Below are 26,409 nucleotides of genomic sequence, written 5' to 3'. Positions count from 1 at the left end.
GACAGAGAATCAACTAAAGACAAAAATAAAGAAAACACATTGTAACAAGTTAATACCATAACTGGTTACTAATGCAATTTTTAAAATCTTTGTGATTACACAATAAGCAGCCAGCAAATATCATAAGTAACCATTCATAAAGGAATCAAAAGATGTATTGATGGCAACCACTTGATGTTTTTCACAGTTCTGATTTATTTCCTTTTAGATTATAAAACCAGCTTTTTTTTCCTGTGATGTGCTCCCCTGGTGATATATTGTCCGCATCACAAGAGTCTGGTGCTGCAGGTGCTAGAAATGCTTGAACTCATGAAGTTCAAGTTTATAAACTGAGTCTGAGAAATCTCTGCAAGTCTTCAGGTTTGGTGAATAAGGCCAAGCTCGTTCTCCCAATTCTAGTATATATAATTCATTCAGTTATTCATTCACTTACTAACTGGTCAAATATTTATTGAACTACTTTGTATACCAAGATCTCTTTTAGGTCCTCAGGCTCACTAATGAACAAGACTACCAAGTTTGTTGGTCTTACAGATCACACTTTTTACTATAGACACAGAGACTAATAGATAGCCTCTCATTACATTCATAAGTTAACATTACTCCCTGACAAAGTTTATCCTTTATCTCTCTTTTGAACTTGATTTTAAGTTGTTGTTCATTTGGTAAGTTGTGACCAATGCTTTGTGACCCGATGAACTGCAGCATGCCAGACTTCCCTGTCCATCACCATCTCCCAGAGTTTGATCAAACTTGTGTCCATTGGGTTGGTGATGCCATCCAACCATCTCATCCTCTGTCACCCCACTCTCTTCCTTCCTTCAGTCTTTCCCAGCAACAAGTCTTTTCCAGTGGGTCAGCTCTTCTCATCAGATGGCCAAAGTATTGGAGCTTCAGCTTCAGCATCAGTCCTTCCAATGAATATTCAGAGTTGATTTCCTTTAGGATTGACTAATTTGATTGCAAGTAAAATTTGACATATTATACTAAGTCTTATCTTCTTCACACAATTAAATCAGTCTTAGAAAAGTCACATCTTAATGTCCTGTTTTCCACTCACCCATAACCCAGAAGTTCATGATCAGGTAAAATATACATTTAAAAAACAAAACAAGGAATTAAGATTTCAAGCTCATTGACAACTATAAGTGAAAACATTGGAAATTTATGCATCATAGTCTAAATTGTGTATCTATTTAAAGATTGCAGTAGGACATATAAATCAATTAATTCCTAAGAAAATTTGCAAATTCCTGATAATTTATAAATACACATTTCATGAATCATTGAATGAAAAGGTACTAAAGTGAACAAGTAAGTGAAATACAAGTTGCTCCATGATTCTGAGGAAAATCTAACAAATATTTATAAATTAATTCTTGTAATTGAAAAACCAATATGCATGAAAAGTATAGCTTTCACATTTTATTAAATATATGTCTATCATGTATATTTTTGACATTTTAATTGAAAATTTCCAAAGAAGTAAAAACTGAAATACTATTTATACCATCTGTTGCTGACAAAAGTTCTTATAGATAGTCCATTTAACTTTTCACTTGTATATGTTAAATACATATATATGTATATATACATGTAACTCACATTTAATAAGCATGGAAAAGAGCCTATTGCAGATAAACATTTAAAAATATTCACTATCATGCATTACAGAAGAACACTGAAGAACTGTAAAAAAATATTCAACTTTTTCCTCTTAGAATATATATATGCTCTCCAGAATGGTCTATGAATCTGAAGGTTTCCTAGCTTTCAGCCACACCTCAACTGCAACAGCACCAAAAGTGAAGCTTTTCTTAGCTTGTCATTTCCCAGAATCAGGACAAATGAGTGAACTGAAGGGTAAATAGTTCCAAGAGCTTCAGCAAGCATAAAGGCCAGTTCACTCTGTATCACATTGTGATGAAAAGTTGTCATGAGATGAGATAGGAAGTGAATGGCAAGTAGTATGAGAAAAGATATCACCATGATCATGGCTCTGACGTAGGCTTTGCTGCTAGGATCTCTGAATCCTGTTGCATGGCTCCTCATCTTCTTGACATGTTTCAGTAGGGAGAACATTAACAGGAGAAAACAACTCAGGGATATAATAAAAGGTAAGAAAGATCCTACGGTGAATATAATTAATTTGGAAAAGGTTTCAGTGTCACGCCTTTTAGAATTTAAAGTCGTATTTCTTTCATACGGATGTATCTTGATATTAATATAGCTGCTCACCAGAGTAAGACTTAAAGGCAGCAATACTAATGTCCCCAGAAACATTACCATAACGACCATTCCAATTCTAAACTTGAGGTGAAGAAAAACAGCATTTGAAAAATTGACTGTCTTGAGGAAATAGAAGAGGCTGAGGCCTGTGGCAAGCCAGACACTAAAATGATTGGCCAAGAGCCCAGCAATACTAAAAAGTATGACTTTATTTCCCTTTATGTCTAAAGATGAAGATGGATAAGACTCCTTTGTAAACAAACTCACCATTATTACCAAACTCAGACCAATTCTGGAAATTGCCAAAGCAGTGAGGATTTGATCAGCCAAGGAGACCTTTTGCATCTTGATCCAGTCAATGCAGTTCACCAGTGTTATGAACCCATTCCCCAGAATGCCAATTATGAATTCTGAATTTATTAAAATGATAAAGATGTTTTCCAAGGAATCTTCCATGTCTACAAAAAGAGATCTTCAATCTCTAATTGCAATATTGACCATTTCTTGATTTATTATGTTTAAATGGTATATGTATACCCTTATTTATGAGATATGCAGTTAGTTTCTTCCTTTAAAAAAATTATAGGCTAAAGACCAAATCAAAAAGCACCTAAGAGGTATTAATGAATAGGCACATAGCTCTCTTTGTCAGAATTGTTTTCTCCCAGACAGATAGCTGCACTCTGAGCCAGGTAGTGTGTGTTCTAAACACAAACTGAAATTTCTCATACTTGATGGTGAAAGAAAAACATTTGTTAAAACACAAATAAATGCATATTCTGTTTATTTTGCACTGCTTGCTTTATTTAATCTCTACCCAACTTGTTCACCAATTTGAGTTATGAGCAATAACTTTAAAAAATGTATATTACCATATGTGAAATAGATGACCAGTCCAAGTTCAATGCATGAAACAGGGCACTCAAAGCCAGTGCACTGGGACAACAGTGAGGGATGAGATGGAAGGGAGGTGGAGGTGGGAGGGGGGTTCAGGATGGAGGACACATGTACACTCATGGCAGATTCATGTCAATGTATGTCAAAAACCACTACAATTTGTAAAGTAATTCGCCTCCAATTTAAATAAATTAAATTTTTTAAATGCAATGCAGAGAGCTTCATTTGGATTTAAAACTTCTTACTTTTTTCTTTAATAGCTCAGATTTTAATCCCTCATTGATACTTATGAGTATGAAATATAAAATCTATGAAGATTTTCTTGATGTTAAAAATCATATAAGATAGCAAAATACTTTAAAACATTATTAATCTTTGTATTATTTAATATTTTAAACCATTTACAGGGCTTTTGAGAAGTGATAGAACTATTTATATCCCACAACATTCTCTCAGTTAAAGCCAGATATGTACAATAGTGAAAAGAGAAGAAAATCATCTACAGAGCATAAATCATCCTCATTTTGTGTCTCTTCGCCACTCAGTAATAGCACTCACCAACAGTCATCAGCAAGGTCATACGAGTGAATGAGAAAACCGTGCCCCGCACACGAAGGGTAAGAAGAGTACCTGTCCCTATCGGTAAGATTACATGCTACAGACTGACAGTTGTATCGTCTTCAAATTTATCTGTTAACTGCTAACTCCCAATGTGGTGGGATTTGAGGTGGGGCCATTGGGTGATTAGTTTATGACTGTGGAGTCTTCATAAGTGGAAGTAGGATCCTTATAAATTGAAAAGCTGCTCAGTCATAATAAAGAACGAAATTTTGTCACCTGAAACAATGTGAATGGACATGGAGGGTTTTATGCTTAGTGAAAGAAGTCCAATAAAGACAAATACTGTATGATATCACTCATAGGTGAAATCTAAAAAACACCACAAACTAGTGAATATAACATAAAAGAAACAGACTCGCAGAAATAGAGAACAAACCAGTGGTTACCAGTGGGGAAGGCGAAGGGGGAGGTGGGATCAGAGTAGGAGATAAAGAGGTACAAGCTACCATGTAAAAAATAAGCTTCAAGGATATATTGTACAGCACAGGGAATATAGCCAATATTTTAGAATGTTGCTGCTGCTGCTGCTAAGTCACTTCAGTCGTGTCCGACTCTGTGCGACCCCATAGATGGCAGCCCACCAGGCTCCCCCGTCCCTGGGATTCTCCAGGCAAGAACACTGGAATGGGTTGCCATTTCCTTCTCCAATGCATGAAAGTGAAAAGTGAAAGTGAAGTCGCTCAGTCGTGTCCGACTCTTAGCTACCCCATGGACTGCAGCCTACCAAGCTCCTCCGTCCATGGGATTTTCCAGGCAAGAGTACTGGAGTGGGGTGCCATAGAGTATAATCTATAAAAATTTTGTATCTCTCTCTATATATAAAAATATATATCTCAATATCTTTTTGCAGGTCTGCAAAAAGCAGTAAAATATGACCCAAAATAAGAAAAATCAAATGTACATCAGTTAAGAAAAGGCACTTCAGAGGGATCCTTTGCCCCTTCTTCCACATAAGGACGCAGGAGATGAACATCTGTGAACCAAGAAATGGGATCTCATCAGACAGCAAAATTGCCAGCTCCTTGAGCTTGGACTTCCAGCCTCTAGGACTATGAGAAATAGATTTCAGTTGTTTATAAACCACCCAGTCTTTGGGTATTTTTGTTATAGCAGGCAAAATGGAATAAGACTCTGGAAAAAAACACATTTCACAGGGCATCAGATTGAATGACTAGAAAAGTGTTTCCTCGATGATGGAAAACAATTAGCTCCTTTTAACACTGCTCTTGGCCGTGTCTAACAAATCTTAAAAGCATAACCCCAAAGGATTAATTCCCAGTAATTTAACTGCATCTCAGAACAAAGCTTATGAATAACTATAGGAATATAAAAATGTCAAGCATTTCACTAAACAGGGTCAAATTCATAATTCTTGATATCAAGTTATCAATTATCAGGTCTGCAAAAAAACAGTAAAATATGACCCAAAATAAGAAAAATCAAACAAACGGCAACTTGATACTGTTACAGATATTAGAGTTAGCAGAGGAGGACATTACATTGAAACAGTTATTATAACTATATTCCAGGTGTCCAAAAACTTAAGATACAAAGAGGGTATTAAAAAAAAAAAAAAAAACTCAGATTGAGTTTCTAGAGATTAAAACTACATCTGAGATGCAAAAGGCACTAATGGGATTAATAGATTTGACACTATAGGAAAAAGATCAGTGAACATGAAAACATAGCAGTAGAAACTATCCAAAATGAAACACAAGAAGTAATAGAATTTTGGGAAAAAAAAAAGAGGCATCATTGATCTTTGGAGAAGTTCAAGGTGCCTTATGGATGTGTAGCTAGAGTGGCCTAAAATGTGGGGCTGGGGAGAAGACATAATGACCAAAATTTTTATAAATATGATAAGAACTATAAACCAATAGACCCAAGAATCTCAATACATCCCAAGCACAAGAAACAAAACAAAAATACACTAAGACACATCATAATCAAATTTATCAAAAGTAGTTTTAAAGGGAAAATATTAACAGTAGCCAGATAAAAAGATGTTACGTTCAGAGGAACAAATAAGGATAGATTTCCCATCAGAAATAGTATAACCAAGAATTTTCTGTAGCAACATATTTAAAATACTTAAATAGGAAAAAAAATCTCTCAACCTAGAATACCCAGACAAATATTTTTCAAAACTGAAGGAGAAATACAGACTTCTTCAGACAAAAAACAAAAAGAGCACACAAGCAGCAGAACCACACTATAAGGACCTCTTCCAGGCAGAATGAAAATAATATGTAATGGAAATAAGAATCAATACAAAGATTAAATAGCATTATATATGGTAACTATATGAGTAAGTATATAAGATTCTACTTTTTTAAAAAAAATTTTTTTAAGATAACTTTTTTGTTGTTGTTTTTTTTTTTTTAACTTTACAATACTGTATTGGTTTTGCCATATATCAACATGAATCTGCCTCAGGTATATACGTGTTCCCCATCCTGAACCCTCCTCCCTCCTCCCTCCCCGTACCATTCCCAACAGTAACAATGGATGGTGGGATTTTTAATATTCAGTCCAGTTCAGTTGCTCAGTCATGTCTGAGACTCTTTACAACCCCATGGACTCAGCACACCAGGCTTCCCTGTCCATCACTAACTCCTGGAGCCTACTGAAACTCATGTCCATCATGTCGGTGATGCCATCCAACCATCTCATCCTCTGTCGTCCCCTTCTCCCACCTTCAATCTTATATGCAAAGGTAAAACATATGGTAGTATGCTTTTCTAGAATAAACTAGATAGTAATAACTCTTTAAAATGGGATATGATAAATAAGTAGAGGATATGTAGTTAAACAAATTCTCCTACATTAGACACTGATGTTTGACACCATCCAGGATTAAAAAAAAATGAAACTCATCTTATGCCTCTTCCTGATCACACCACCTGTTTTACTCCCAAACAGAAATCATAATCCTGTGTGGAAGTAATTTCTATAGCTTTCTTTGCTGTTTAACTACCTACATATGATTTCTAGATATTATACAGGCACATCTTAGAGATATTGCAGGTTCAGCTCCAGACCACCACAATAAAGCAAATATCACAAGGAAGTCACACAATTATTTTGGTTTTTCAGTACATAGAATTGTTATGTTTATACTATAATCTGTTAGGTGTGCAATAGTATTATACCTCAAAAATGTGCATACCATAACTTAAAAATATTTTATTGCAAAAAATACTCACCATCATCTGAGCCTTTATCTAGTAACATCAAAGATCACTGATCACTAATCCACTTCATAGATACTATAATAATGAAAAAGTTTGAAATGTTGTTAGAATTATCCAAGTGTGACCCAGAGACACGAAGTGAGCAAGTACTGTTGGGAAAATGACACCAATATTCTTGCTTGGTGCAGGGTTGCCACAACTTTCAGTTTGTAAAAAAAAAAAAAGAAACACAATAGAGTGAAATGAAATACATAAGGCATGCCTATAGTTTAGTTGTGCCAGCAACTAGATTTTAGGAAATTGGAATTATTTATTTAGTTTTCTTTTTAAGGAAGTGCATGGGAAAAGTCAAGTTCCATTTATTTGAAAATACATTTTATATGAAATAATTATTCACAAGGTGGTATGTAATTATAGTTTATTTTTGTTATTGAATAGTATTCAACTAGATGAATTTACCACTTTTATTGATCCATTCTATTGTCAATGGATTATACTCATAATAGTGCTGGTGAACATATTAGCATCACTTTTTAATCTTTATTAAAAGTACTTCATGATTTTATGATTATTTAGGATAAATTCAGGATATCTATTCTTTATTCTCCATGAAAATCCAGTGTACCAGTTTAATCAAGTTATTTAGTAAAATTATTCCCAAACTGGAGGTTAGCATCTGATTTACTTTATTAAAGATAAGCATTATCAATATCTTAATACACATGAGAGTATTAACAGATTATAAGGTATATACAGTGCTTGTTAAACAAAAATAATAAATATTCTGCTTAGTAACTAAATCTTACATAAATGTGTATATATTCATATTTCACACTTTGTTTTTTATTTTAATATCTTTGAATAAATGAATCTGAATGAAAGTAAGGCTGGAAAAGCAAATTAAATCAAATAAAAGAAAAAAAGTCTTCAAGTCGTAGAAATTTCTCTATGAAGCCTTAGTGAAGGCTTAGTGAAGTCAAAAGACTCTTCACTTTTTACTATGTATATATTTACCTAAAGAATACTAATACAGAAATGTGTAACATCATTAACCACAGATCTTGGCTATAGATTTTCTCCTTCATGTTATTTTTCTTCATCCTTCTCATACAACTTGAATTTCTTAAGTGTTTTACCTACCTGTAGTAAATTTAGTCTTCCTTATTTGTACCAAGTCATTATTAATTATAGTCACACACATATAAAGTTTATAAAGATCATAGTTTGTTTTCAGCTAGAAGACACATCATGCCCACTTATTTCCTTTCTTTTAGCCATCAACTCAGCTGCTGCAGAAATGACAGGAAGGACTGTCCTAGTGTCTGCTTTCCCCATGTCAGGATAAGTGAAGGACATATGATTCCAAAAGCCTGGCATGCCATGATAACCAAGTTGTTCCACTGCCTATTAGAACTTCAAACAGAAAATTAGAACCCGGAAGCAAATGGCAAATAGAAAACAGATGACAGTTTGCATGGCTTTTATATGGACCTTGGTGCTGGGATCTTGGGGTCCTTTACCACTGAGCTGCATCTTCCTGAAATGTTTCCATGGGCAAAAGATAAACAGCAGAAAAGAAGTCAGGGACATAGCAAAGGGTGTGAAGTTTACTAGCATGAACAGAGTCATATTTCAAAGGTGTAAAATGTCCCTCAGCTTGGTCTTCTGAGTGATGTTTCCTTCATAGTCATTTGTCTGGATAGTCTTGTTTACATTTACACCATGAATTAATAAAACCAAACAGGACAAAGTGAACAAGAAGAACATTTTTAATTCTCCATTTTAGGTAAAGAAAAATAATATTGGAAAATTGGCTATCTTGAGCAAATAAAATATGCTGAGGATAGCAGCAAGCCAGGTACCAAAACAGTTGCTTATTATCCAGGCAATAATAATAATTCTTGCTCTTAAATTGTCTAAAGCTGGGATTAAACACATTTTCACACCAATTTATTAATGTTACTCAGAGCAAACCAATTCTGGAGACTGCCAGAGCAGTGAGAATCCCATCTGCTGAAGAGATTTTTTGTCTCTTGACCAGTCAATGCAGTTCACCAGTGACATGAAACCACTGGCAAAATTTCTTAGAATAAATTCTATTACTAGGATGGAAAAAATGTAGTAAAGTTGTCATCTGTAGAAAAATAGGTAAGTTCAATATCACCGGTCAAGATTTCTTTAATATTCTGACCACAGACTCTACATGAGCTAATTTTTCTTGATATGAGGTAAAGTCCTTATTTCTTTTAAATTCTGTGACCAGTGTCAGGCAGGAAAGCATGAGGTATGCTAATGGAAGAGCTCAATGTTGACATGATAAAAATCACTGTTATTCCCTGGTAGCTCAAATTAACTTCTATTTACACACTTTATGACCTTGCTGTAGTCTGAAATATTCATATTCGTGTTGAAGTGAAAGTTGAAGTCTCATTTGCTAACATGCAAATAAAACCATATCCTCTTTCACTGCTTTGCGATTTGTTTCTTGTTTCACATCTCCATAATTTGTGTTCATCAGCTTTACTTGTCATATAGTAAAATTTTAAAACCCAATACATAGGATATACAGTGACTCTTTTGTTAGATGGAGCTTGGTCATAACTAAGATCTTCACCATTATGAATTTCTTTAATGTCAGAATTATGTAGAAAGAATTCAATCTTTTTCTATCAAAATATCAAAGTTTTCTTGGGAATCCTTATAAGTTAAATACTCTTTAAAGGCTGCTGCTGCTGCTAAGTCACTTCATTCATGTCTGACTCTGTGCAACCCCATAGACGGCAGCCCACCAGGCTCCCCCGTCCCTGGGATTCTCCAGTCAAGAACACTGGAGTGGGTTGCCATTTCCTTCTCCAGTGCATGAAAGTGAAAAGTGAAAGTGAAGTCGGGCAGTCGTGTCTGACTCTTCGCGATCCCATGGACTGGGCTCCTCCATCCATGGGGTTTTCCAGGCAAGAGTACTGGAGTGGGGTGCCATCGCCTTCTCCCTTTACAGGCTAGTTGTTGATAAATAGCATTTACGTATAATTTATTGTTTACAAGCTCATAAGTGTACACACAGACATACACATCTGTATTTCATGGATACAAGTTATTATTGTCCTATAATTTCCAAAATAGAAAATAAGTCTCAGAGAGGCCATCTGCCCTTAAAAAAATCTTTTCTCTCATTCAGGCTTTTCATCCCATTATTAATAGTTATCATATATCTCATGATTAGGCTTTTGATAAAGTTTCTCTCCTGAGTCTATTTATATTTAAGTATCAATTATTTAATTTAAAATACTCAAGAATGATATAAATATTCCTCAGAAACTTAAAAAGTACATTTAATTCCTGCTATAAAGTCTAGGCTTCTCTCTGCATAAGTATTCAGTTTTATTTTTCCTGTTTAGTTATTAGACTATTAAAATTGGATATTTTTGTGACCTTGGAATAAGGAAAGATTCCTTAGCTAGGACACATATAAACACACACACATGTGCACACACAAAAAGTTAATAAAAGCAATGATCACTATAAAGAAACTATAGTGAGACTATAAAGACACTAAAAAGACAACAAAAATATTTGTCATAGAATGAGAGAACAAAATACACATATATATTACAAAGTACACACTCATATATATTATATATTATTTATTATATATATATTAAACATTCCTTTAACTCAATACTAAAAGACAATCTCAATTTAAGAAAAGTAAGCAAAAAATTTCAAAAGACCCTCAACAAAAGAAGATACAATAAACCAATAAAAAAGTTCTTAGTATCATTACATACAAGGGAAATGCAAATTTAAACTACAATGAAATATCACTTCAAACCCACTAGCGTGCTAAAAATAAAGAAACTGACTGGGCCAGATTTGGGCAATGATGTGAAACAACTGGAACGCTCATATATTCCTGCTGAGCACTAAAGAGTACAGCCACCTTGGAGAATTATTTGACTGTTCCTAAAAAGGCTACAAATACTGTTGGGCTGCACCCCACAGGGCTACAAGGCCTACACTTGCCCAGTTTTAGAACCAAAAACAGAGCCTGGAGTCAGCAACAGAGACATCGATGGTTTACTGGATGAAGGAGCTTATATGTCTGAGGCAAGGTCCTGGAGTGACATCCCTCTGTAGCAGAAGGTGGGCAGGACATAGCTGCAGGTTTCACAACTGAGGACAAGGGGAGATTACCAATTGATGTCAGATTGGTTTATTAGTTACCAGGAAAATGAGCAGATGGGCATGCCCCCTTACGACCCCTTTGATAAGCTATTACTAGCTGGGGCCTGGGGCAAGTACATAAAAAGGTCAGTCATGCGCACAGGATGTAGATGAAGCAGGCACTGATCAGGCAGGGGATGTACAGAGAACAAGAGAATGGCCATCTTCAGTGGCCTGACCGCACACAAGCACACTGCCCACTATCCAGCTATTCCACTCTTATATATATAGTCATTGAAAATAAATAAAAATATGTCCACAAAAGACTGATAGAAGAATGTTAACACCAGCTTTACTCATTAAATCCATTTCTAAAAACAACTTAAACATATTTATATCAACAAGGTGATAAAAGAACAAATTGTGGAATATTCATAGAGTGAAATAGCACTCCACAATAAAAGAAATAAACTACTCATATACACAACAATACAAATTAGTCTCAAAAAATATGATTGAAAAAAAGAGCTAGACAAAAAACAAAAACCCCAAACCAAAATCTATATGTATGATATGATTTCTAAAACAAGCAAAACTAAGACAGAAAGCACAAAAGCAGTTTTCTGGAACCTGATCTAAAAAGGGCATGAAATAACTTTGAAGGGGTGAAACAATTATTCTATATTTTATCATGGCGATTGTTTCAAAGATGCATACAATAGTTAAAGCTCATCAAACTATATACTTAAAGACAGCATATTTTACTATTTGTAAATTTTACCTCCATAAAGTTAATTTTGGAAGGACTGATGCTGAAGCTGAAACTCCAATACTTTGGCCACCTCATGCGAAGAGTTGACTCATTGGAAAAGACCCTGATGCTGGGAGGGAATGGGGGCAGGAGTAGAAAGGGATGACAGAGGATGAGATGGCTGGATGGCATCACCGAATCCATGGACATGAGTTTGAGTAAACTCCGGGAGTTGGTGATGGACAGGGAGGCCTGGCAGTGCTGCGATCATGGTGTCGCAGAGTTGGACACGACTGAGCGACTGAACTGAACTGAATTGAAAGTTAATATTCAAAGTAAATACAATAAATAAAAACGAGAGAAAAATGGACATTTTCAGAAGAAAAAAAAAAAAAAATCCGGCTTGACCTCCCTAATGGAAAGTCAAGCAGATCCTCTTCAAGAAGATCTGACCCCACGTGGAAAGTCAGAGATATGGAATCAATCTTAGCATTGTTATTTTCCACATTGATGAGTTAAAGAAATCTGTGACACATCGTTGTTTTATATTTTTAGAAGACTCGTGTTTTCGACGTTTTAAAAAATTATACGTTGACTCTTGTCACGGTCAGAATATACCCATATGCCCAAGAGGACACATGTGGCACATGTCACGCACGTTAGAGTCAACTAAGTAAACTATGTGGCCCCAGAAAAGCCTGTTGTGAGCTGTGCAAACCCAGGCATGTCTCTTCCAGGCGCTGGGTATGTCCTGAGTAGAAGCAGAATTGGATTTTCACCAACTCTGTGTTTCTCTTTTCTTCCTGAATCTGTGCTTTTATTTTTGATTCTGAACATTGGCCAAGTTTGGTTCTGGGTCTAATTTGTGCACAGTCAATATATTATAAAAATATCATATGATATTACTTACATGTGAAATCCAAAGAAGAGATACAAATGAACTTATTTACAAAACAGAAATATATCCACACACATAGAACACAAACTTAAGGATACCAAAGGGAAAAGGGATTGGAGGGAAGGATAAGTAAGCAGATTGGGAGTACACATACAAGCTACGATATATAAAATAGATAACCCAACTGAAACTATCATAACATTGTTAATCAGCTATATTTCAATGCAAAATAAAATGATTAAAAATAAAAATATTTACTATATGTTGAAATGATAATATGTTGGATAAAATATATTTAAAATAAATTTTAATGCTGTACAAAAAAAAAAAGATAACCAACAAGGACCTACAGTATGGCATAGGAAATTATATTCAATATTTTGTAATAAGCTATAAGAGGAAAGAAATGAAAAAAGAATATATATATATTCAGTGATATATATTCAGTGATATATATTCAGTGACATATATATCTTCAGTGATACATATATATATATCTTCAGTGATACATATATATATATATATATATATATATATATATATATATATATCATGGAATCACTATGCTGTCCACCTGAAACTAATACAACATTGTAAATCAACTTCATTTCAATAAAATATAAATAAATAAATAATTTTTAAGAAGAGCCAGTGGGCACTTTCCCTGCATTCTCCTTCTGACTTGCTTCATTAATAAAATCAAATCACCAGCTTCTCCCTGGAAGGAACTTGTCTACACATTTTGTGCCCCAACTTTTATGGCTGAGGGATAGGATCTAAGGGATAAGACCTGAAATCAACTAGCTCAGCTATCCAATGGGGCTCAGCATTCAGGAGTTTCATAGGACTGAAGCAAACAAAGCATGAGGATTTAAACGGGTGTGCAAGCATTTCTTACAGCTATGCTGTCAATCTTGGCACAGAGGGAAAAGGCAAAATACCCATCTCCTATTGTTTTCCTGGAAGGAGTTTGCATACTGGGGACAGCTGCTGCCTGAGGGTCTGGCTTCTGATCAGCCTACAACTAGGTACTGACTGAAATCATTCTGGAGACCAAAAAAGCCGGTGGGCACTTTCCCAGCATTGTCCCCCAGCTCAAGCAATAATACCAAGTTGCCAGCTTTTTTCTGGAGGGAGTTTGTCCACACATCTAGCACCCCAACTTCTGCAACTGATACCCAAGAAACTAGTCCTTCAAATCACCTAGTTCTGATAACCAACAGGGCTCAGCATTCATGATTTATACAGGATAACATTAAATTAAAAAAAAAAAAAAAAACAATTTTCAAACTGCACTCAAGCACTTTCCACAGAAATCTATTCCCCCAAGTTCAGTGCAGAGGGAGTAGGCAAATATGTCCACCTTACAGTTTTTCCTGGAAGGAATTAGAACGCATACTTTTCCAGCTGCTGCCTGTGATTTCAGATTAAAATCAGTCTGTATGGGGGTGGGGGTGGGAACCTGACTGGGATCCTCCGGAGAGTCTGAAGAACAAGAGCCATATCACTTCAATAATAAAACCAAATCTCCAGCTTCTCCCTGGAAGAGGCATGTCCACACATTTAGCACTAGAACCACTGCAGCTGCTACCCAAGGGATTGGCTCTCAAATGATATAGCTCTGAGAGCTAAGAGTGCTCAGCATTCAAGACTACACAAGACAGAACCACACAAAACAAGCAGGCAGTTATACTTGGGCCACAGGCACTCCCAGGGACAGTTCCTTCTGGCTCAGCACAGAGTGAGTGAGCAAAAACACCCAGCTCACAATTTCTCCCTGATATGGGCTAGACTGTTGAATGTTCTCACTTTCTCAGCTGCATCTAAAGGCTGGGTTTCCAATTAGCCTGCATCGGGAGCTGAAGGGGAAGACAATTAGTACTTACTTGGGAGCCTGACCAGGTAAGTGGGCATTTCCCAAGCCTTTGGGACATTGATAGGTCTTGACACACCTTCGTGTACTAGGAGCCATGGAGAACAAAGATAGCAGCTTTCAGTTCAGTTCACTTCAGTCACTCAGTCGTGTCCAACTCTTTGCGACCCCATGAATCGCAGCACTCCAGGCCTCCCTGTCCATCACCAACTCCCGGAGTTCACTCAGACTCACGTCCATCAAGTCAGTGATGCCATCCAGCCATATCTAATCCTCTGTCGTACCCTTCTCCTCCTGCCCCCAATTTCTCCCAGCATCAGAGTCTTTTCCAATGAGTCAACTCTTCACATGAGGTGGCCAAAGTACTGGAGTTTCAGCTTTAGCATCATTCCTTCCAAAGAACACCCAGGGCTGATCTCCTTCAGAATGGACTGGTTGGATCTCCTTGCAGTCCAAGGGACTCTCAAGAGTCTTCTCCAACACCACAATTGAAAAGCATCAATTCTTCGGCGCTCAGCTTTCATCACAGTCCAACTCTCACATCCATACATGACTACTGGAAAAACCATAGCCTTGACTAGACGGACCTTTGTTGGCAAAGTAATGTCTCTGCTTTTCAATATGCTATCTAGGTTGGTCATAACTTTCCTTCCAAGGAGTAAGCGTCTTTTAATTTCATGGCCACAATCACCATCTGCAGTGATTTTGGAGCCCCCCAAAATAAAGTCTGACATTGTTTCCACTGTTTCCCCATCTATTTCCCATGAAGTGATGGGACCAGATGCCATGATCTTAGTTTTCTGAATGTTGAGCTTTAAGCCAATTTTTTCACTCTCCTCTTTCACTTTCATCAAGAGACTTTTTAGTTCCTCTTCACTTTCTGCCATAAGGGTGCAGCAGCTTGGATGATCACAAAACCTTAAGCGGCAACCAGGTTCTCAGTTCAGGCTGACTGATAAGGTTCATCTCCTACATGAGGCAAGTCAGTCAACACTAGGAGAGGGCTGTTTCATCTAATGTGTAAAGACCAACATAGTCAAGGAAAATGAAGAAATAGGGGAGTAGATTTCAAACAAAAGAACAAGATAAATCACTAGAAACCAGTCTTAATGAAAGGGAGATAAGTGATTTATTTACTAGATAGGAGTTCAAAATAAAGGTCATAAAGATGCTCACTGAGGTCTAGAGAGCAGTGTATGAACAAAATAGGAATTTCAGCAAAGAGACAGAAAATATTCAAAGGTACCAAACAGGGAATTCCCCTGCAGCCTAATGGTTAGGACTCCACGCTTCCACTGCTGAGGGCCTAGGTTCAATCCCTGGTCAGGGAATTAAGATCCCACAAGTCTCATGGTGTGAGGAGGGAGGGAAGAGAGAAAAAGGGTATGGAGGTAAATGTATTATTAAAAAATAGAAAAATAACAATAAAAGTACCAAACAGAAATCATAGCACTGAAAAATATAATAACTGAACTAAAAAAAGTTTAATAGAAAAATTCAACAGACTAGTCAGGAGGAAAATAGTGAATAGTGAATAGTTGGCCTTCCCTTGTAGCTCAGTTGGTAAAGGATCTGCCTGCAGTGCAGGAGACCTGGGTTCGATCCCTGGGTTGGGAAGATCCCCTGGAGAAGGAAATGGCAACCCACTCCAGTATCCTTACTTGGAAAATCTCATGGACAGAGGAGCCTGGTGGGCTGCAGTCCAATAGAAAAATAACAATAAAAGTACCAAACAGAAATCATAGAGCTGAAAAATATAGTAACTGAACTAAAAAAAGTTTAATAGAAAAGTTCAACAGACTAGTCAAGAGGAAAATAGTCTCTCTGAACTCAAAGACAAAGCAGTAGAGATCATCCAATCAGAGGGGCAAAAAGATAGGCGAATGAAAGGAGTGAAGATTGTTAAGAGACCTGTGGGTCACCACCAAGCATGACAGAATCAGTTTACAGATCTTTGTCAGGTAGATAACTTATCTTTTTAGTTTCTTGATTACCAGATGAAGAGAAGACATAGCTAAATAAGATATAGATAATAAGATCCTGGAATTCAAGAATAATGCTGTAACTGAATGAAACTTTGGACATGCTCAGATAGAAATGAGCATGTTTTGTATATGAGAGAAGTGTGAAAAAATCAAGAGGATATACTGAAATAGATTGCCTCATTTTCATGAAATTCTTTAATCCTCACTGTACCTATACCTTTGGGAAATAATTTTGTTGTATCCTTACCATGGGTTTCCCAGGTGGCACAGTGGCACAGTAGTAAATCTGCCTGCCTTTGCAGGAAACGCAGATTCAATCCTTGGGTTGGGAAGATCCCCCAGAGAAGGAAATGGCTAGGCACTCCAGTATTTTTGCATGGACATTCCCATGGACAGAGGAGCCTCGTGGGCTACAGTTCATGGGGTCACTAGGAGTGGGACACAACTGAGCATGCATGCACACACATGCACATCCTCCACTACAGGCACATCATATAGGTTTTAAATGGTTTCCACACTGGGGCTGCCCCGGGCTTGCTCATCTTTAATCACCATGAAAACATGCCCAGGCAAGTACCCTGGTCCCAAAAGGAGAATAAGTGAATCATTGAATCAAGCTTTTCCAGAAAGATTTAACCTAATCTTTCTTTCCAGAAAGATTTAACCTAAACTTACAATCAGGGTCTTCCCAGGTGATTCAGTGGTAAAGAATTTGCCTGTCAATGCAGGAGCCACAGGAGACATGAGTTTGATCCCTGGTCAGGAAGACCATCTGGAGAAGAAAATGGCAACCAGTATTCTTGCTGGGATAATCTGATGGACACAGGAGCTTAGCAGGCTACAGCCCTTGGAGTCACAGAGACCCAGACACTACTGAATAACTGAGCACGCATGCAAACTGACAATCAGCCAAACTGTAACTGGCTCCCAGATACATTTCTCATTTAAAAATCATTTGAACAGCTGTTTCTTTTAATATAATCTACTCTTTCTCTCTGGTTACTTGAGAGATTTCCTCCTGGTTTCTAATGGTGTTAAGTTAAATTGTCTCCATCATACTGTCTGAAATTCAATAATTTTTTTTTAATTAATGCCTTGAACATTTTGAAAAAATCTGGACAACATTGGTTCCACTCCAATATTTTCTTTCCCACTTCTCAGAAATACAGAAATGTGTCAGAATTTCAGTCTATAACCTTCATATCTCCTCCCCTCTAACCTGTATTGTGCATCTCTGTCTCTTTATGCCTCATTCTGGGTAGTAATCATCTAATTCACTAATTTGTTTTTCAACAATGTCTAATTGGTTATTAAATATGTCTGTTGAGCTTTTAATTTTGAATATTCATTTTACCAGTCCTGTTGTTTCAATTGATAAGAACAGTCTCTTACTCTTCTATCCATTGTCTTTGGTGGGGAAACTGGAAAAAAAAAAAAAAAAGGATACCAACATCTTAAAGAAAGCCTTTTAATTTTAGTAGTGTTAAGGAAAAATAGGAAGCATTCCCTTCTGTTTCCAAAATTTAGTCACAGTGTAAGTAAAATCATGATCTAGTCATTCTTCACCAAGTTGGATGGCAGCTTGTCTACTGCTCGGTTGTTACTACAGGCTCTCACTCAGGAAAGTCAAGGAACAGAACTTCATCCCAAATGCCATTCAAATAAGCAAAATGTAATACATTATCACAGAGACACCATTCTATTCCATGGCTTTTATTTTTCAGTAGTCTTTATTCACTACCTCTAATGTTAGAAAGAAGGTTTGGGGACTTAACCCTGTAATTTTAAGATTACCTATCAATAATTAGCTCAGGTAATACACAAACTAAAGACTACTCAATTTCTAATGTATTCAACTTGAGTTAAACTTTACTATTTTCACTAAGGTTAAATTATCTACAGTGATCTTTAGAAAATTATTTAGACATTTTTTAACTTTTTATTAAATATTTCAAATATAAATCATTAAATATAATTATGACACAACTAAATTGGAGAATTCTAACTGATAGATATGTATTTGTCTAGTTTTCTAATTGTCAGAGAACACTGCAATCTTCTCTATGGTCTTAGGATACTTACATCATTCTCAGCACCAGGGCTAATTTGAAAGAATACTTTCACTCATGACTTCATCAAGAACATTAAAACTAACATACTTAAAATGATTTACTTGTTATTTTTTCTCTGCTTACTCTAAATTTATGGCAAACAAAACAATACTTTACTTTTATTGCATTTTTATATGGATATGTCTATATACTCTGCTTAATAATACAGTCTGTATACTTCTTTCATATTTAATAGCACCATTAACAAGCAAAATTCTCCCATCTGCTTATTTGTGTTCTGACTTATGAATGAATCTGGAGTATTTTATTACAGTAGTAAAAGCATCAATACATAAACACAAATATATACAAACATTACACAAAATATGTACTATGCTTTGCAAATTTGCTTCTCTACATGTATGTCTTTTCTTCTTTAACAAAGAACTAAAAAATGTTATGGATCTAATTTGTTCCTTTTCATTGTTGTATCAGTTGCCACAGTATATTTGTATCCGTATGCCACAATATACTTATTCATTTTGTACTGATGGACTGTTATGAAACTTCTCAATTTCAGCTAAGAAAAAGAGTAATATGCACATTTTTGCATATATATATTGGTGCATATATATCAAAGATTTCTTTGTGTATAAAAATAAGAGTGAAATTACTGTCTTAGGTTTAGACAGCATATTAAAAAGCAGAGACATTGCCAACAAAGGTCCATCTACTCAAGGCTGTGGTTTTTCCAGTGGTCATGTATGGATATGAGTTGGACTATAAAGAAGGCTGAGCACTGAAGAATTGATGCTTTTGAACTGTGGTGTTGGAGAAGACTCTTGAGAGTCCCTTGGACTGAAAGGAGATCCAACCAGTCTATCCTTAGGGAGATCAGTCCTGGGTATTCATTGGAGGGACTGATGTTGAAGCTGAAACTCCAATACTTTGTCCACCTGATGAGAAGAGCTGACTCATTTGAAAAGACCCTGATGCTGGGAAAGATTGAGGGCAGGAGGAGAAGGGGACGACAGAGGATAAGATGGTTGGATGGCAGCACTGACTCTATGGACATGGGTTTGGGTGGACTCTGGGAGTTGGTAATGGACAGGGAGGCCTGGCATGCTGCGGTTCATGGGGTCGCAAAGAGTCGGACACGACTGAGCAACTGAACTGAACTGAACTGTCTTAGGTTTAGCGTGTTCACCCTAACTACTTAAAATCACACTATTGCATAAAGTTGTTTTACATATGTGTAATTCTATGAATGGTGTATGAAATTTTCAACTGTTTCAGATCCTTTCCAAAATTAGTAACATCAGAGTAATATTTATACTTTTATATTTATATAAACATTTATTGCACTTATTACACTCTAAATTTTAAAAAAAATTTACTATTCTAATTTTAAATTTACGTTTAGTTTAAAATTGCATTACTCTTTTCTCTTTCTGTGACTGTGATTTCATATACATTTATTCATATGTAATTGTGTTGAACATATATGCTTATTAGATTTCATTGTACAGTTTTACAAGCTTTCTTCTTCAGGTTCCAAATAATCCTTTGTTAAGAGCAAATGTTACAGCAGAAGGATTTTCCTTAATTGAACATTATATCAGATAACTTTGAGAAAATATGATTAGGTAACAGCATGTTGTAAGGCAAACCAGTGCAGTTTAATAACACTTAAAAGGATTAATAAAAGAAAAACTAGGAATTAAAAATGAACATACAAAGTCTTCTATTAAGGTATTTCCATGTAGAATACAGAAAGTTTTTTTTAATGTCTATTAAGCTAAAGATTTTGATTAGTTTTTAGAAAACTTAAGACCCCACAATAGTCTGAAAGCAATCTGCCTTAGCTTGCTGTTTCCCAAAATTATAAAAAACGAGTGGCCCCATGAAAAGAGAGTTGGAATCACCATGACAAACATCATGACCTCATACCAGTGTAGCTTAAAGAAGATCCAATTTCCAATTAGAATGGAAATAAAGTAAACGATGATGAGGTGGAGAAATGTTGTCACCATTTTCATGGCCCTTTTATCGGCCTCTGTGCTGAAGTCTCTCCAGTGGTTCAAGTTGACTTGGAAATTCTTGATGTGTCTCACCAGGGAAAGAAAGAAAAGCAGGAAAGAAGCCAAGGAGAGAAGAAAAGGGATAACATATGTCAATCTGAGAAGAATAAGGCTTTTAAGATAGAAAATTTTACTTGCATCTAAATGCAAAGTCATGTTCCTTTCAGGTTCTCTAAAGGTGTTCATCCACAACTCACCAAGAGCATCCTGCATTAAGAGGTCAAAAGATAATAAAAAGAAAAAGGCCAGGAAAAGCACCAGAAGCACTCGGTTCATTCTCCATTTCAGCCACATGGAAAAGAAGTGAGAGAAATTGGCTATCTTAAGGAAGTAGAATACGCTTAGGCAGGTGGCAAACCAGATAGTTAAGTGATTTGTTAGTGCCCAACCCCACTCCAGTACTCTTGCCTGGAAAATCCCATGGACAGAGGAGCCTGGTAGGCTGTAGTCCATGGCGTCGGTAAGAGTCGGACACGACTGAGCGACTTCACTTTCACTTTTCACTTTCATGCATTGTTGGAGGAAATGGCAACCCACTCCAGTGTTCTTGCCTGGAGAATCCCAGGGACGGGGAGCCTGGTGGGCTGCTGTCTCTGGGGTCGCACAGAGTCAGACACGACTGAAGCAACTTAGCAGCAGCAGCAGCAAAGAATAAAAACTACTTTTACTAGTTTGCCAGTGGCATACAGATGTGGAGCTAATCCTACTGTAAATGAATCCAAAAGTGTTACCCACAGAACCCCCAGAATGGTTCTGGCCACAGCCAGGAAGGTAAGGATGAAATCAGCTGATGAGACGTTTCCATTCTTGACCCACGGGATGCAGTTTACCAGTCCAATGAACCCATTTCCCAGTACTCCTAAGATCAGTTCTCCTGTTGACACCACTAGAAAGAAGACCCTTGTTCCAACTGACATTTGTATATTTCTAATGTCACTGAAGCGACTTAGCAGCAGCAGCAGCAGCAATGTCACTGAAAACTTTAAACAGTTGCAGACTGACATTCACTTATATTTTCTTTAGTATTTTCACCATAATTCCAGGAAGTAAAGCCAAAATTCTGCTATGTGATTTACATGCACAGATCGTTGCAAAACAGTAGTTTATTCTTTTTATATTGTAATTCCAGTGCTACACCAAACAGTTCTGTCAGCAGGTAACAAAGCTTCATGAATACCTTTCTTATGACTTACAGTCAGTTGCTACATAATTTTCAGAATAAATGCTAACAGTGTCTGCTTATCCTTGACACCAGCTGCAGTTTCTCATTTCTGCTAATGACTAAAAGAATAAGGTCAGGTATGTCAACATGCAAATATGAGAGAGACTTGTTTCCACTAATTTGTACTTTCACTTTCCCCAAGTCATACATTTGAATGCAAATATATTAAATTTTGAATAGGAATTTCTAGAAAAAATATGTAATTCAGTTTATATTTCTCACTCATCAATAAGATCCTTCTAGCTCGCAAGAATTTTGTAGAATCAATATGATTTATAGGAATAAGAAAATTATTTATATTTCAAAAAGGGCACACAGGTACAAGGACAAATATATTAGTACACATATATATAGTATGTAGTACTAATTATATTAGTACAAGATAGTGTAGAAGCTAAGTCAGAAATTATAAGCAAAATAAAGTGGCAATATACATGAGGACTGTAAAGTGCTACAGTGCAGAATCAATTATGATTTTCTGAGGAAATGAACATGTAGTGTAAACATGACTCTTTTGAAATTTAGGAAGAAATAGAAGGAAATAAAAAGAACTTAAGCCTGATGTAAGGACATGTTAGTATTATCAAAATGACGTGAACAGGCTACACTATGCTCTGAATAGAGACACTTGCTTCCTTTTACAAGAACTTGTTGCTCTTTTCCTTGCAATCTGACTAAGTGCCCTCCCACTTCCATGTCCTCAATTCCATGTTCTTCTCTTATTTCTGGGCTAGAGGTGACCACATTCCCAGCTTTTGTCACAGATTGTTGTGGCAATGTGATCAAAATCTGAGAAATGTTATGTAAGTGAAAATTATGAGCACAATTTTAGGCCCATCCCTGCTAAATATACCCATGCACAGTCTTCCCTATGCCTTTTTCTTGCAGCTTTCTTGAAAGGGAGATAACTCCAAGCATTCTTGGAAGCAGCATGCTAAGGATGACAAACTTCTGATTAGCCTGATTCATGAATAACTGCCTAGAGAAGGCTGCTCTGACATATCACTACTCTCAAAAGAGCAATATTAAATGTGCATTGTGTTGGAGTTACGTGATGCTTGGGAGCTTATTCGGGGGCAGTTTGTCTACCCAGTCTAATGCAGAGATTGGAATTGAGACCGTTTAGACTTGTGTAGAAGCAATTGAATGGTGAGGAAACAAAATTAGGAAAGTTTGTGAAGCGTATGTGATGAGTTTCATTTTCATTGGTTTCTAGCCCTCATAGTTTATTCATCCATTTAATGACTAGAATATCATTTGGAGGAACTCTTCTATAGACTGACTTTATATCCAGGAATGGAGCAGGAAGCAGGATAAACATGATTCACCCATTGTAGGGTTTACATTGTCCTGGGACAGAGAGATAATTAAAACCAATGAATAAGTCAGATGTGGAAATTATTTACCTTAAGGTAAATAATGATGTTACAATTTCATAACTAAGAATTAATATAGACATGTAAATACAGTTGTCAAACAAGGTTATATGTTTCTTTCCTGTAGTGAAAATTGCTATCAATACTACATCAACACCCTTTCTATTTCATCATTTTCCCCAAGATTGTCATAAAACAGGTTTTGAAGACATTTCCTATAATTATTATATAGACATCATAGATACCACTTTAATACATGCAGAAAAGCCACTGACTCATGTAGCATAATTTTTTACTATTCTTATATTGAATGTGTTTTTAAAATAGGGAAGATCCGAGTCTTCTCACCTTAAGATTAAAAGGAAATTTTAGGCAGCAAAATGGAGGAGATGCTTAGCATTTCAGAGGAAGCCTCAAGATGGTTTAGGGGGAAAATGAATAATTTGACATCAGATGTCGACTTCAACACATATCTTCTTAGCTAAAAAGTCTAAAAAGTTATTTTTATAACTTCATGTGGAAATATAGCAAAACTTAAAATAAGTCATGATTATTTTATTCTTCATCCATATAACAGAACTTGATTTTTTCCTAAGTTTTTGTAAAAGTGCTAGTTGCTTGTCATTTCCAACTCTTTGCAACTCTATGGACCATAGCCCATCAGGCCCCTGTCCACGGAATTCTCCAAGCAAGAATACTAGAGTAGGTTGCCATTCCCTTCTCTGGGGGACCTTTCCAACCAGGAATTGAACCTGGGTCTCCCATGTTGCAGGCAAATTCTTTACTGTCTGAGACACTAGGGAAGTTCATAAATCTAATATTCTTTCGTAGAACTGATTGTACACATATGTAAAATGTATCTGAATATGATTGCTATTCTTGAATTTTAATGTGAGCATATTTACCTAAGAATATTGCTAATTATTCTCCAATAACCATGAAGTAAGTGATCATGATGGATAAAAATCTATCTCAAATATACATCCTCATGTTGATTCAGAATTGAAGGTCATTACATTCCAAATGATTGGAGGCTCAAACAGTAGAATGTAAACAATTTCCTGAGATAAGTTGTCAGTTGTATAAAATTCATAAATATACATATTTTTTTCAGCAGAAAAGTGGTAGTATAGAATATGTAAGTGAAATATGCATTGCTACATAATCCTGAGGCATTTCACATAATATTTGTAAAATTAGATTGCTTATCTGAAATATATTGGTTAATAGTATGGTAATCTTATCTGTTTTATATCTTTCATAAACACATGCATACACACTTTTCTAAGAAGCTTAGGTAAAGGACTTTTCTAAGTAAACCTTTAGATATTACTCACTTATATGCATATTTAAAACATCAATAGAAGGTATAAGACATTATAGACTTCATCCCTTAATTTTATGCTAAAAGACATATGTTTCCACCTATTTCCTTTCCTTCAGCCAGCATCTTGACTGCCACAGAAATGACAGAAAGGCTTGAGTTAATTTCCCGTTTCACCAGATCAAGATACATGAGTGGATTGAAGGATACATGATTAAAATGACATCATAAAGCATTTGGACTGGTTCTTTCTGCAGCTGATTAGAATTCCAAACTGATAAAATTAGAGCCAGAATGTAAATAACAAACAGGAAAAGAAAGGAGATGACAGTTTGCATGGCTTTTATGTGGACCTTGGTGCTGGGATCTTGGGATCCTTTACCATTGAGCTGCATCTGCCTGAGATGTTTCCACAGGGAAAAGATTAGCAGCAGAAAAGATGTCAAGGACATAGTGAAGGGTATAAAGTTTGTTAGTGTGAACAGAGTCACATTTGAAAGGTGTAAAGTGTCCCTTAGTTTGATCTTCTGAGTGGTATTTCCTTCATATTCATTTGTCTGAATAGCCTCATCCATGCTTAACACTGCAACTTGAAAAAATAAGAACAATGACGTCCCCAACATCATCATGAGAACTACACTTTTAACTCTCCACTTCAAGTGAAGAAAAATTAGGCTGGAGAAATTGGCTATCTTCAACAAATAAAATATACTGAGGCTAGTAGCAAGCCAGTTACTAAAATGGTTGCTTACTGTCAAGGCAACATGAACAATAATTTTTACTTCTGAATTATATAGAGTTAAATTATACACAATTACATACCAATTTATTAACATTGCCCAGAACATAACAATTCTGCAGAATGCCAGAGCAGTGAGAATCCCATCAGCTGAGATCTTTGGTCTCTTGGTCCAGTCATTGCAGTTCACCAGTGCTATGAGGACATTGGCAAAATTTCCCAGAACAAATTCTGTCATTAATAGAATGGAAACAATGTTTGACATAAACATTATCATGTCTAAAAAAAATCCAAGTCTAATGTCACTGTTGTGATTCTTTCAATATTCTGACCTTAAATTCTTTGTACAGCTGATTTGGATGTACAGTGAAATTCCTGTTTCTTATAAATTCTTTGATGAATATCAAGCAGGAAAGCATCAGGAAATAATATTGGAAGAGCTCATTGCTGTCTGGATGAAAAACATTGCTATTTCCTAATATTTCAAATTGACTCTATTCATATTCTCTGTGGCCTTGAAATGGGATGGATTGCTTCTTAACTGATGTTGAAGTAAAATATGAATTCTGATTTGTTAACATGCAAATAAGGACTTATCATTGTGCTAATTTCTCCTGTCTAACCTCTCCATAATTTGTGTTCATCAACTTCAGTTGTTAGTAAGGAAAATTTTAAAACCCAATATGTAGTATATACAGTGAAAGCCTAAACCATTAGATGAAGCTTGGTCATAACTACATTCAACATATTAGGATCATAATCACTAGGATCTTGATGTTATATGTAATGCAAGGCAGACATCTAATATAGTGATGGAAACTGTCTTTTCCTAGATGGAATCAGGGACGTTTTGTAAATTTTAAATGTGGAGTTAAGGGTGGACATGGGAAGCTGAATAAGTGGGCAATATTGGACAACTGCTATTACTTTCAGTCATCCGGGGACTGAATCCTCTTCCTGAAGCATGCACTATGAGATCTATCTCTCATTTTAGGAAACTAAACTGA

General features: G+C 36.1%; 3 protein-coding genes and 1 pseudogene across 3 annotated transcripts; all 4 read right to left on the bottom strand.

Moving 5' to 3' along the window:
* Positions 1–1,713: 1,713 nt before the first annotated feature.
* Positions 1,714–2,685, bottom strand: LOC133248949 (taste receptor type 2 member 13-like). The gene has a single exon (XM_061419208.1). It carries the CDS (start codon positions 2,683–2,685, stop codon positions 1,774–1,776), a length of 912 nt encoding a protein of 303 aa, XP_061275192.1. The 3' UTR covers positions 1,714–1,773.
* A 5,541-nt stretch (positions 2,686–8,226) lies between these two features.
* On the bottom strand, positions 8,227–17,862 carry LOC133248765 (taste receptor type 2 member 20-like; annotated as a pseudogene).
* Positions 17,863–18,005: 143 nt separating this feature from the next.
* On the bottom strand, positions 18,006–21,658 carry LOC133248764 (taste receptor type 2 member 42-like). Its single transcript, XM_061419074.1, has 3 exons — positions 21,410–21,658; positions 20,611–21,158; positions 18,006–18,030 (listed from the first exon to the last, which is right to left on the bottom strand). Exons 1-3 carry the CDS (start codon positions 21,656–21,658, stop codon positions 18,006–18,008), a joined length of 822 nt encoding a protein of 273 aa, XP_061275058.1.
* A 3,178-nt stretch (positions 21,659–24,836) lies between these two features.
* On the bottom strand, positions 24,837–25,679 carry LOC133248948 (taste receptor type 2 member 31-like). Its single transcript, XM_061419207.1, has one exon. It carries the CDS (start codon positions 25,677–25,679, stop codon positions 24,837–24,839), a length of 843 nt encoding a protein of 280 aa, XP_061275191.1.
* Positions 25,680–26,409: the final 730 nt, after the last annotated feature.

This window comes from Bos javanicus, chromosome 5, assembly GCF_032452875.1.
Source record: "Bos javanicus breed banteng chromosome 5, ARS-OSU_banteng_1.0, whole genome shotgun sequence".
Lineage (NCBI taxonomy): Eukaryota > Metazoa > Chordata > Mammalia > Artiodactyla > Bovidae > Bos > Bos javanicus.
The sequence above is the reverse complement of the archived record's forward strand: the minus strand, read 5'-3'. Positions and strand labels throughout refer to the sequence as shown.

Coding starts and splice junctions, on each gene's coding strand:
- LOC133248764 (XM_061419074.1), bottom strand. CDS start 21,658: ATGTCAGTTGGAACAAGGGTCTTCTTTCTAGTGGTGTCAACAGGAGAA. Junction 21,159..21,409: donor TGTATGCCACTGGCAAACTA/GTAAAAGTAGTT, acceptor TCTGTCCATGGG/ATTTTCCAGGCAAGAGTACT. Junction 18,031..20,610: donor ATCTTCTTTAAGCTACACTG/GTATGAGGTCAT, acceptor TTTTTTTTCCAG/TTTCCCCACCAAAGACAATG.
- LOC133248949 (XM_061419208.1), bottom strand. CDS start 2,685: ATGGAAGATTCCTTGGAAAACATCTTTATCATTTTAATAAATTCAGAA.
- LOC133248948 (XM_061419207.1), bottom strand. CDS start 25,679: ATGATAATGTTTATGTCAAACATTGTTTCCATTCTATTAATGACAGAA.